Source organism: Myotis davidii, unplaced genomic scaffold (assembly GCF_000327345.1).
Source record: "Myotis davidii unplaced genomic scaffold, ASM32734v1 scaffold425, whole genome shotgun sequence".
NCBI lineage: Eukaryota > Metazoa > Chordata > Mammalia > Chiroptera > Vespertilionidae > Myotis > Myotis davidii.
In genome coordinates, this window is record NW_006296413.1 from 61,244 (window position 1) to 74,318 (window position 13,075).

At 47.7% G+C, this 13,075-nt stretch overlaps 1 protein-coding gene across 1 annotated transcript in view; it reads right to left on the bottom strand.

Moving 5' to 3' along the window:
• KIAA1549L (KIAA1549-like ortholog) overlaps positions 1 to 13,075 on the bottom strand; it is a 98,445-nt gene that overhangs the window by 43,002 nt on the left and 42,368 nt on the right. The window contains exons 11-13 of the mRNA XM_015568939.1: positions 11,959 to 12,162; positions 5,833 to 6,023; positions 2,521 to 2,648 (exon numbers count right to left, since the gene is read on the bottom strand). Of these exons, the coding sequence (XP_015424425.1) occupies positions 2,521 to 2,648; positions 5,833 to 6,023; positions 11,959 to 12,162 (523 nt within the window). The remainder of the gene's footprint in view (positions 1 to 2,520; positions 2,649 to 5,832; positions 6,024 to 11,958; positions 12,163 to 13,075) is intronic.

Sequence of the window (13,075 nt, forward strand, 5' to 3'; positions counted from 1 at the left end):
TATAACCTAGCATTATGATAAAGTGAAGCCCTTTGATAAAAAGGACAAGTGTAGGTTCTGTTGAAGCTCCATCCTAGAATTCGGATGTGCTTCAGCATCTGTTTTCATTAAATGTGCTGGTGCTATCGCTTCTATTTGAAAATTTCAAACGGAAACCTCACTGGGTGGGAATCAGCGGCAAAACAGAAGCCACCAACCCTGAAAATTCCCTGGGCTGACGACTTCTGGCAAAAGCACTGGGGACCGGGAGAAAGGATGGCGTTTAGATAAAGCTATTGCATGAAAACCTCAGCCTGGCCGGTAATTGCATTCTGCTTGTGCGCCGTGCTGTTGTCATTTCCGAACCTGATGCTTAAATAATCACAGTGACCAAAACGGACTCAGGAGGCAAGCAGAGGAGGTGGCAGAACAAGGATGGGGGAGGTCAGCAGAGACATTTCGAGCCTGTCAGTGTCTCCCCAGAGGCGTGGGGAACGACGGGATCTGAAACCGGACCTGCTCCTCCTTGTCTATGAAATCAATGCAGGGGACGGGGAAAGGCATCACATTGTACGTGTGTATTTACTGACAGAGGAGTCTGTAGGCTGCACATTCTTTTGCAAGAAAAAGGCCACAGAACAATATGTACATTGATCCCGTTTTACAAAACAAAACAAAGCTACGCAACAGAAAACAAAGATACGGTGTGTTGTCATATGCGTGGTAAAAGGTCTGAGAAAGACACGCTATGTTATTCAAGGTCATTTGAGGACTGGGGTAGGTGATAGGGTATCTGGACGAGGGTGGACTTTGACTTGACCTTATATATTTCCAGGAAGAATATCAAGGAAGGCAGGCAGGGAGGTCGGGAGGGAGTAGAGAAGCAGAGAGGGTCCCTTGATTGGGTGGTGATGGCAGTCTCTGCACTTGGTTAAAGCAACTTTCCCCTGTGTCTTCACTGTCCATTGTCTCTGTGAGGCCTCCCTCCCTCCCTCCCGCCTTCGCTCTTAGCACCTCGCCCTGGGAAGGAAGAGAAGAAAGTTGCTAAGTTCACGTCCCCCTTCACATGTCAGAGCTCGGGCCCTCTGTGAGCTGGGTTGGCCGAGAGCGGATTCTGGGCAGGACTTCTGGCCCCGAGGAGGACAGATGTCCCAGGAAAACCCCATGGTCACAGCCTGGCTCTGGAGTGGAAAGCAGTCTCTGTGTTACAGGGCAGGGCAGTTCAGGAGAAGAAAAAATCCAAGGATCAAATCAGCATGACATTCTAAACAAGTGTTTTATAGGATAGCTGGGCACGGGGTCCATTGTGGCATTCTTTCTTTTCTCTCTCTCTTCTTTCTTTTGTCAGAAACAAAGAAATAAGTAAGTGACATTTGAAAGCAAAAGAATATTCTGGCACTAGCTCCCAGAGAGAGCCCCTGCTACACCTCCTCCAATTCCTCTCAAAAGGAAGCACAACTAAGCAGACTGCCAGATGGTTGGGCTTCCCCCTGGCATTTCTGTAGGACTCTGCCTGCGACCCTTGGAACTCCTAAAGCAGCGGTTCTCAACCTGTGGGTCGCGATCCCTCTGGCGGTCGAACGACCCTTTCACAGGGGTCGCCTAAGACCATCCTGCATATCAGATATTTACATGACGATTCATAACAGTAGCAACATTACAGTTATGAAGTAGCAACGAAAATAATTTTATGGTTGGGTCACAACATGAGGAACTGTAGTTAAAGGGCCAGAAGGTTGAGAACCACTGTCCTAAAGGAACCTTCCTTGATCCAGGTGGCAGCATGGGGTACTTGAATCTGGGCTCCAGGACGCCGGCATCACTCATGGAAGGACCGAGTGGAGAGGAGGATCAGAGCCAAGTGGGACTGGGAAGACAGGGAGGCTGCACCCTGGGGTCCGGCAGATGTGAGCTGTACATAGATGGTGCCACAGCACAGCCAAGTGGCTCCGAGGACTTACCAACAAACCCCAACACCAAACCTTTATAAGGAGGAAGATCTGTTTGAGAAACTCAACCGTTAAGCTTCCCTGGAAAACAGAGGCAGGAGCATAGGCTGATGTCTCTGATAATATTTATCACTGTGCTGTTTTTCCTGGGAGAGGGGGATTTGCAGCATCTGGACTCACTGGCCTAGAATGAACCCCTGGAACCTATGAGGGGAGTCGGGGAAAGAAAACTGGGGGGAATCTCCAAGACAAGCAGCATTTCAGAGACCTGCCACCCAAGAGGACCTGGTGCTAGAAATGTCGATTCACCCCAGAATCGAAAAATCTCTAAGCAAACATCAGTTCATTCTGCATTAGAGTTTTTTAAGGCCCTGCACAATTCCATAAGAACAGGAGCCAGGGTAATTCAGAGACGGGGGTCAGGCAATACTCTAACAGGTAGGTAGGAAACTGACTCGTGGACTTTGTAGGACAAAACAGAAAGAAGAAATGAGGGTGGCACACGGGGGTGTGTGAGTGTGTGCAGGCCTGTGTGCACGACGCATATGTGGGACAGGCTCGAGGGCGGTACTTGGCAGGGAAGGCTTCTCACCATTTCTCTTCCGTGCCTCCTCCTTTGTCGCTTTCTGCTGTGCCGTTACATTCTGGGGCGAGCGCCTCCCTGGGCTGGGCTTCCCTGATTCGTTGCTGATGACAGAGCCATTCTCACTGGGTGACCTGCTGGAGGTAACCATAGCAACAGGAGATGGTAAGTTTTGACTCGCACAGCCTCCTCTCAAGGTTATTTTATTTGCACAGTTTATGTCTGCAGCCTTTCTTTCCGGTTTTATCTACAAAAAAAGAAATGATTCGGAAATTTAAAAAAACACCCGTACTGCAGCCGGGGTTACGTAGCTGGCTGTCCTGAAGTGTGCTGACCGGTGCTTAGCTCGGCAGAGAAGTTCAGTGAGCGCAGCCCTCAGTCCCCATCTCTTTTTCATTCACCCCCAGTGACTATGGAAATGGTTGAAGCATGCCCTCTTATGAAAACACAGCACTTTGGAGATGTTGCCGAGTGTCTGACTCACAGGGCAACTTCAGGGACATGTAGGGATCACAGTTCTCTTTGGCTATTCTCTATACAGAATATACCTTAGTAACTGAAGATGAAGTCACTCCACCATTAAATTCTTCACTCTAACTCTCTCTCTTTCACACACACACACACACACACACACACACATTCTTAACTGTGCTAACTGCTAACTACTTTCATTTGAAACTATCAATTTGAGCTATTTTCATTCATTCAGGAAATGAGCACCCACTGTATTGGGCATTGTGCCAGGTATACAGGTATAGAGGGAGGTGGCCAATCAGCCCTGGAAGCCAGAACTCCCCCTGCAGGTAGTGGCTTTCCCCACACGCCGGAGCACCTTCTCTTTTTTATTTATTTATGTTTAAAATTTTATTTTATTTTTATTGATTTCAGAGAGGAAGGGAGAGGGAGAGGGAGAGAGAGAGAGAGATGGAAACATCAATGATGAGAAAGAATCAATGATCAGCTGCCTTCTGCACGCCCACACTGGGGATCGAGCCTGCAACCTGGACAAGTGCCCTTGGCCGGAATCGAACCTAGGACCCTTCAGTCCGCAGGCCAACACTCTATCCACTGAGCCAAACCGGCTAGGGCAGCACCTTCTCGTTACAGTCTCTCCTACAATGCAGCAGCTGTGGCAAGCATTTAGACAAGGGAAGCCACAGGGCCTTCTTGCCTTCCCTAGGGCTGGACTCTGGCCTTCTGGACCCAGTGGAAAAAGTTCATGCTGAGTGAGTTCACGCTCCCTGGGGCCTTAGATCACGCCAGCCTGTGGGTGGGCTAAGCATAAAGACCAACTGCCTTCAGAGACAACAGGGAGACAACAGGGGGCAGGTATCCAGAGGCCTCATCCAACCCCTTGTTCTTCTATTGACAACTGTCCAGATTCAGAACCTAATGGCATCCGACCCTTTTCTCCATGGAAATTGACTGCATAAAATGCAGCACTTGCTAGTGGATGCTCCTCTTCCTCCCTCCTCATCCTGTGGGAACTTGGAATTCTCAGATCTATACACTTCCACGTACTTCAGCACCCCAAAAATCATGAACACTGGAAGTGCCCGCTCACGCCATGCATGGGCCAAGGTAGAGTCTGCCAAGAGCAGAACACATAGTCCAGGTGGGATGTTCTTGTCGAGGTTTCACAGATGAGTATACGTTTGGAAAATGTTTACTCTATTCCTAATGCACGTGAGCACGTCAAAGGCTCAGTTCTGCCCTGTCATAAAGAGACTCATCGCATTCTGTTTAATTCAGCATTTCCTAGTTTATTTTGCTATAGATCTCTTTTTACCATGACAACTTCTTAAAGTCTGACTCATCCACTACCACTTCCTCCAAGGTTCACTCAGCCTCTTTGAACTTCTTGTTCTCCTTTAAGCAAATCAAAAAGTTCCTGCCTCTGATTTGCATATACTGTTCCATCTGCTTAGAACGTTCTTCCTCTAGATAGCCTTGAGGCTCACACACCATTTCCATCAGGTCTTTCTCAATGTCCCTCTATCAGAGAGGCCTCCCCTGACTTCCTGCTAAAAGAGCATCATGGCCCCTCTCCAGCTCTCTGTGTCCTTACCATGCTTCTGTTTTCTTCTTCATATTCACCACCACTAGACCTACTATGTGTCTCTTTCTCTGTTTGCTTATTGTCTGTCTCTTCACTAGACTGTAAATCCCAAGAGAGCATGAAATTTGTCTAGTTCACTGCAGTATCCCCAGTGCCTGGTAAACAGCAAACAATCAATAAATATCTGTGAGGCGAAGGGAAGGAAAGAGGGAAAGCGGCAGGCAGGACGTAGCTTTTCCAGACATTGTGGTCTTGTGGCAAGGGAGAAGGGGGTTGGCAATGGTAGTTTGTTAAGCCAGCCAACAGGGCTTGCCTTAGGGCTCATTACCTCTTTACGAGGCGATTGCAACGTCCTTCTAGTGAGTCTCTTGGCCTCTAGCCAAACACTACCTTCCATCTTCCACATTACCACCTGAGTTATCTTTTAGGATGGACATTACTGTCATCCTGAAGAACTTTCCGTGGCTTCCCATTGGCTAGAGCACAAATTAAAACCATCGACAATTTTAATCTGTCTTCTGGTCTCATCCTTCACCATTAAGTGGACGTGGCTGTGCCTTATGTCTCCCGGCTCTTTTAGACTGGATGCCGTCATCTCTTTCCACCCATTGACACTCCACACACCCTTCAAGGCCCAGCTACAACACAACCTCCTCCACGATGCCCTCCCTCATCAGGAGTAAGTTCTTCCTCCTCTCTTTCCCACAGCACTTTGTTCGGACTCCACTGTGGGCTTCTGCAGACCATGCTTGGATTCCAGCTATTTATCTCTCTGTCTCTCCATCACAAGATTCTTGGGGTCAGGGATCAATCGTAAACCTCTTTGTAGTCCTCCCAATGCATGTCAATGAACTCTCTTCATAGTGAAATCTCAATAAATGGTCTTGAACTAAAATCATAAACCACGGAGAAACTGCCAGATAAACTACAACAACGCACGCTAAATCGAAGCAACTGCTTTTACCGTAAGTTAAAACGTGTAAGGGTGGCATCAGTGCCAAATTTATTATAATAAATGCAAGAGCTAAAGCTCTGCTGTCGTGGTTGATCTGCCATACAAAACCTTACAAAGGGTGGCTCAGGAGAAGCAGGTATTATGTGATTCTCCTCATCTCCTTCAGTCTCCTTTTCAAATATTCAAAATGAGCGTGAAGGGGAATTTGTAAAGAGAACAGTGGGATTCACTTGAGGGCTTTGGTTCCTCTCACCATCCATCATTTCTCTTGTTGACACGGAGAGGCCAAAGTTGGCCCCATGCCTACCTCTTCCTGGTTTCGGTGGACTTGGCCGTCTTGATGGTACTTCCGTCCTGGGCGACGTCCCTTTCTTGCGAGGCAGGAGCATCTCTGACAGGGAGCGGGAGGACCACCGTCTCCTGCGTCACGGGGATGACCTCCTCGTCCGCCCCTTGCTGGCCCAGGTGCTGTTTGGCATAATCAAAGCCTTGCACAGGCTGCAAAGAGGAAACAGATCTGCAGTCACATTTCTGGTAAAGTGTGACTCTAACAGCGGCTTTAGGAGAAGTCGGGCGGGAAAGCGCATGTGTCAGGACCCTACTTAGCTTTCCAATCAACAGTCATCTCCATCATAATTTGTCTTTGCAAAGTCAGAGTCCATGTGGATTCCTCCAAGCTTCAGAATCACTATATAAGACTTAATCAGAAAAATGAATAGTGAAAACAAGATGCAAATAACGTGTATGAGAACACACTTCATTTAAGGATTTTTAGGCCACTAATTTTAAGTCTCTGGATATGACTAATTCAAAATTCTTAATTGATACGTTAAACAGGTCCTGTCATCTCCGACCTAGGAATATTCCATCATCCCTTAACTCCCGTACAATAAAAGGTGCGTGACTTGAAGTCACTTGACTTGCCAAGTAACTTGAACTCTGAACATCAATTTTCTCATCTGAGAAATGAAGACGATCCTATCTGCTCCACCTCCACCACGCGTCAGTCTTAAAGGGGAATGAATCACAGATCTGAACACAGAGGGAGAGAAACATGCCAGCATGTGGCATTTACGGAATCACCATTTAATCCAGAGCACTGCCTAAAGCAAGTTGGCTGTCCTACCATTTGCTACGGAGACATTAGCAAGGCTTTTACTGCACCATGTCTGAAAGCCCAAGTGAATAGGGCAGCTGTGAGCAAAACCCAACAGACATCTATTAGTGCGCTAATAAAAAACCAAGAGGCCTGTTAAAACAATTCCTGGGAGTGTCTCCATCCTGCTTTATGCTCCAAAGGAGCGCAATACACATTTGAAGCAGGACAATGGGATGGTTAGTAGCGACAGCTTCGAAAGCAGACTGCCTGGGTTTAAATCCCAACTCTGCCACCTATTAGCTGGGTGACCTGACGTAAGTAACTGAGATTCCCTGCACATCAGTTTCCTCATTGGTAAAATGGAGATAGTAATAGTGTAAACCGGATAAAATGTGTCTGGGTGTGAGAGTGACATGCAACCACCCTCGAAGGGATGCGGTGTGGATTAAACAAGTAAATTTAAGTCCGGCATTTAGCTAAGTGCCTGGCACACAGTACGTGCTCAATCAGTATTAGCCAATATTGTTAGCCTTGCTACTAAATCTTAGCCCAGTTGGAATGGACATCAGTGATTCTCTTCACGAAAGTGTGGGGGTGAAACTCAATCTCCACCATTTGAGTTCTAACAGAACTTGATTTGGTCAGAAGCTCTTCCTTCAGCATCTAATTTAGCTGAGAAATAAAACAGGAAGGCTCCAGCTAGATTTAATAGTCTAGGACTGTGGCCCAACTGGTCAAATCTTGCAACCGAATCTCAGAACAGAAGGGAGTTTTATTGCTAAGCCGGGCAAAGCTTCCTTACTTTAAGCTGTCTATAGTTTTGCCACAGACAGTTCCCCCAATTCCCTGGGACAGTCTCTCTGGGCAGTGTGCTCACCCCTCCCTCTTCTCTGAGACACTCATACTCTGACCCATGTAGCCCGCCCTTGACAAGCCACTGACATTCTATGCCAGGATCTGGGAATGTTTCCGCACGAGTGTTCGTCTATTCATTTCCCTCCCCATCCGTGGGGCCACATGAAACAGAATGGAGCTTCTGGATGACTGACAGTGTTCTTAGAAGCTCTTACAACCAACTGGTCACCAATTGCATTCAACTGAAATGTTTCTAGAAGCTGACCTTTGCTCTCCAAGTCCACTGTCTTACTGGCTCCTGCCTTGGTCTCAATACTTCCATTCTGCTCCTTTGCCGGCCTGCCCTTAACAAGCCTCCAAAGTTATTTCCCTTGAACCACATCAGGTCATCAACAATGATTCATGGCACCTAATCTCTACGACAAGGCATTCAAGGCCCTTCCCATTCTGGCTGAACACACATGCCCAGCCTCATCTCCTGCTGGCCCCCTTTTCTGCAATACTCCCCCCTCCCCCCGCCCCATTATCTTATTTGATTTTGTCCCAACTATAGTTATTTAGCAGTGGCTTGTGCCAGGGGTTGTGCTTGCTGCTGGAGGTAGAAAGATGAATAATAACTGTCTCCCTACCCTCAAGAACTTCACAGTTGCAGCTTCACTTGCTATTACTGGTACAGTACCAAACACATTACATAAACTTGTCATTTATTCTCACTACAGTTCAAAGAGGTAGGTATTCTTATGATTCCCCATTTTAAAGATGAAGAAACAGGTTCAGAGAGGTTAAACAACTACCCAGGCTCACACAGCTGGTCTGTGGAGCCAGAGCCCAAATACCTAACCACTGCTGGTGATTCTTCCCACGGCCTCTCCTTTCCTTCTGCTGCCTGCCATCTTGGTTGGGCATCTCCTACTGTACTTGGCCTTGCTTCTGTGCTGAGACTCCCGGCATGTCAGTGAGTAGCTGGGCGTCTCCAATGGCAACCAAGACTTCCCAAGAACCGCATGAGGAGGACAAGCTGTCTCTGGCCCTCTCCCTCCCTCGCCCCCACTCCCCCTGCCCCACCTCTTTCTGGATTTGGATCCTCACCCTTCACATTGGGCTGAAGTTCCCTGCTGGGACTGGGCTGATAACAGGTAAGCAGAAATAAAGACATTAAGGAGTGACAAGAGGTGGTCATAGTTATTAGGTTAATAACAGCCCCTGCATATGTTCAGTATTTAGAGCCTGTAAAACGCTGACACCTCACTTTGTCCTCACAGAGTCCCATGAGGTAAGCAGGGCGAACATCACGGTCTTCATTTTACACGTAAGCAAATAAAAGCTTAAAGAGGTTCAGTGATTTGCCCAAGGTCACAAGCTAAGTGGTGAAAGGCTCCTAGTCCCTTACTCTTTTGACTGGCAGGGTAGTGGTCTTTCAATCTCCAATATAGAAACTGTCCAAGATGAATTCCCCATTAGATACAACGAGCGATCCCCAACCCCTTGAACGCATCATCATGAAGTCTTTACAGTTACTTCACTGAATTTTATAAAACTATCAAATCAAATTATCTCTAACAATTTCAAAAGTAGACATGTTACCCAGATATCTTAAGAGGAAAGCATTGTAATAATAAAAGCCAACTTGTACATAATATTTATTATATACCAGGCGCAGCTCACAGTAATTTACATAACTCAATCCTCACAACAGCCTACCATCCTCCTTCCACAGATGGGGAAACTGGGGCACAAAGAGGTTAAGCACAGGTCACACAGAGAGTATGCGAGAGCGGGGAAACAGTTGGGCATCTTTGGGGGTGACTGACCTGACCTGAGCAGATGGCCATGCCAACCACTGCAGGCCCACCGACCTCCATGTACACCTGGATACGGCCCTGACTAGAGTCTCCTAAGTTGCCTGTCCCTTGGAGCCATGTTCCTTTCAAGTATATGAAGAGAAAAACTGGGAAAAGGCTGTGAACTCAATGACAAAGAGTAAAGAGAAGTGAGCGAGGAAGGAGGTGACTGCCTGGCCCTGTTTATCAACCTCTCAACATTCTACCTGCAAAAGCCCAGTTGACAACAATGGTGACGGGTCTGTCTCTGAAGGATACGGGCCTCACACCCTGGCTTTAGCGCCCAGGACAGCCATATCACCTCCTCTTAGCATGTTAAGTCTATCACTGAGTCTCAGCCAGATCCCCAGTGCCCTCTGGCACTGTGGCCTGCATTCTAAAGACGCAGTGATGTCCAGGAGACTGGGAGACCACCTTCCTGGCCTGTGGACTGGTGGCAAGGGCTAACTTTCTCATTCCACCCCTTCCCTTGGCATTCAATGCGTTCTGCTCACACACAGGGCATGAGAAGTGATGCAGGTGGCTCTCCTCTCGCAAACACTGCAGTGTCGCTGGGTCGCAAGGGCAAAAGGATGCGGTAAGAAAGATTTCCACCCCCTGGTTCCCCGTGATCAAAGGGCTTCGGCAATCAAGGTGCACAGTCCAGCCTCACTGAGGGAGAGAACAACCAGCATCACCACACACAAGTGAATTCAATCATCTCGTGCAACAGAGAGTTGCCTGACTTTCAACATCAGCACAATGACCGGGAAGGAACATAAAAAGGGGCTATGAGAACCCACAAACATTAATCTGTTCCAACTTCAGGTGGCTTGCAAGTCAGAAGGTATGCTGAAATTATGTGCCAGCCAACGCATCTTGGCAAATTAATAAAATGTTGGCTTCACCTATAACACAAAGGTGGCATTTACGACCTCAGTGTGGCATGTTTTGCATCCCTGGACTGGGCTGCAATTACATTCTGGGGATCACTGCTGTGTCTGAGAGGCTCAAGTTGGAAGTAAGCTCCGATGGAAATGAAGCACCCCTACTTGGAACAGTTTCAGTTTTCACTGCTTGGATCATTACCAACATCGTGATGCATCTGGGAAGCAGCTTGCTTTCTGTCAACAGAATCAGAACAACATTCTTCAGGGTTTGGCTCTTCAGTATCAGGGCGTCTGCTCAGGCTGCAGCTTCTCGACAAGTGAATTGGTTTAATAAACAATCAAATTCATTTGATTTCTTTGGCTGAAGTGAGGGTTGATCACCCAGCAAGAATGATCTCCATGACATGCATTCCAATGGATGTGAAATTCCATTCACCGCTTCGTTCCTGCGCCGACGGACAAAGCTCGGAAGCTCAGAGCTGGAAGGGGATTCTACCTGCCAAAGCCCAGGGTTCAGAGAGGCGTATAAAGTAAAAGAGCCCAAAGACTCAGACATGGGCCTCAGTCGCCCCTCTGCTGAGAGTTATGTGACTTTGAACAAGTCCCTCAGTTAAAAAAATATATAGATAGATTTCAGAGAGGAAGGGAGAGGGAGAGAGAAATGGAAACATCGATGATGAGAGAAAATCACTGATTGGCTGCCTCCTGCAGGCCCCACACTGGGGATCGAGCCTGCAACCCAGGCATGTGCCCCGACCGGGAATCAACCGTGACTTCCTGGTTCATAGGTCGACACTCAACCACTGAACCACACTGGCTGGGCTCCCACAGTTTCTCTTTAGCAATAAAATGAAACCTCCCTGACTACCACCTACCTCACAAGGTTGCTGTGATGAGCAAGTGAGGTGACAGACCTAGAAGAGCCCCACAAACTGTAAGACATTATTTAAACATCGGGTATTGGAGGTTATTATAGTTCCTTTACAGAATATCATGGAGGGAGCTACGTGACTGGAAAATTAGCCTTTGGAATTTCCTCCGTCCACTTCCCTTCCAGTCAGCAGAGTGGACGGGGCAGGCCTGTGGAGGCTGCGGGAGTGGATGGGGCTCCTGGCCAGGCTTCACTGGAGCCACTGGAGTTTGACGGCGGACTGGCCGAGGCTCTGTAGCTTGCCCATCATGGCAGCCTCTGAGGATAAGCCACTCAGGCCAATGGAAGAAGGAATATTTTTAGCGTCTAAGTGCCCCAAAGAGCCCTGTGTTATGAGCCAAGAGACCTAATTCTATCAGTTCTGCTATGTACTAACTGTGCGATCTTGAAGGAGTCACATCTTCGTAAAAAGAGAGTGTCAGAGATGAGGTCTACCTAGATTTCTGTGCCTCAATTTCCTCCTCTGTCAAACATGGGCCCTTCTGCTAGGATTGCTGCGAGGATTAGCTGCTCCACGTATAGCACTTGGCGAAGAGTGAGGAGATAAGCATGAGCTATGGTGTCCTGATTATAAAATTAAAGGGTGTGCAATAAAGTAACTCTACTTACCAACGCTTAAAAATGGTCACAATGGTAAATTTCGTTATATACATTTTCCCATAATTTTTTAAACATTAAAACACATAAATTAATGAATAAAGGGTCTTCTTCAAAAGCAGGGCTTGTCAGGATGTTTCTGAAGGTACTTCAATGTCTCCAAAGCCAAGAGAGGGAAGACAGGCGGAGCCGCCCTGCAGGGCGGGCTCCTGCTCCCCTCCTCCCCGCTGCCACCACGTACCTTTGCTCTCTGAGGCAGGTTCATCACGGCGTCTGGCTTGAAGTCGTTCTTGTTCTTCCGGCAGAGCACGGCAGTGATGATGATGATGATGACCGTGACCACGGCGATGGGCGCCAGCACCGCGGCAATGATCCACAGGTTGTTGGGTGGGTTCTTCACCACGGCTGCGGGGAAGAGGCAGCGGGAAGCACATGACAAGGAGCACCGGGAAGGGGAAGGTCACCGGAGAGAAATCTCCCTCCACCCCCAGTCCCAAGTCATGGGGTGGTTAGGAAGGTTTGGGATCAGAAAGACTCTTGCCTTGAGCAAGTGACTCAAGGTCTCTGAGTCTCAGTTTCCACATCTGTAAAATGGGGCTATCACACTGAGAGGCACATGTGGTGCTTTGGTAGCTGCTCAATAAAATGCTAGCCTCCTAGTCACTATGACGAGGAGGAGGAGGAGGAAGATGGAGACAAATCAATTTTCCTCATTGGTGATGTCCATGAATCAAAAGAAAAGAAGAGAGAATAAATCTGAGCATTAAAGTAGTGCTAGAATCAGGAGGCAAAGGCCACAGAGAGAGGACTCTAAATATGGTTGTGAACTCACCCTCTGAGTGAGCGATGATTAAAGTGTAACCAGTGGAAACCTCCCTTCCACCTTCCCAAATGGGGAAACTTGGAAATGCTTCCGTCTAGTCAAAAGGATCCGGCTGGCCTGGCTGGTGTGGCTTAGTGGTTGAGTGTCAACTATGAACCAGGAGGTTAGGGCTCGATTCCTGGTCAGGACACATGCCTGGGTTGCGGGCTCAATCCCAGTAGGGTGCACGCAGGAGGCAGCCGATCAATGATTCTCTCTCATCATTGAAGTTTCTATCTCTCTCTCCTTCTCCCTTCTTCTCTCTGAAGTCAATATATATATATATTTAAAGTTGAATGACAATCTAAATGAATTACCTATACCCCTGTTGCAATTTGGCTTCCCATGCAGATTTTCATACAGGATAGAGTACTGGGCAGTTAAAAGGAGAAATACCCCCTCCTTGATAGTTCTAATCCATATTTTAAATAGACATACGGCCAATCTGGTTTATACACCAATATCTTGGCAAGTCTGGTTCGCATGAGTTGACCCT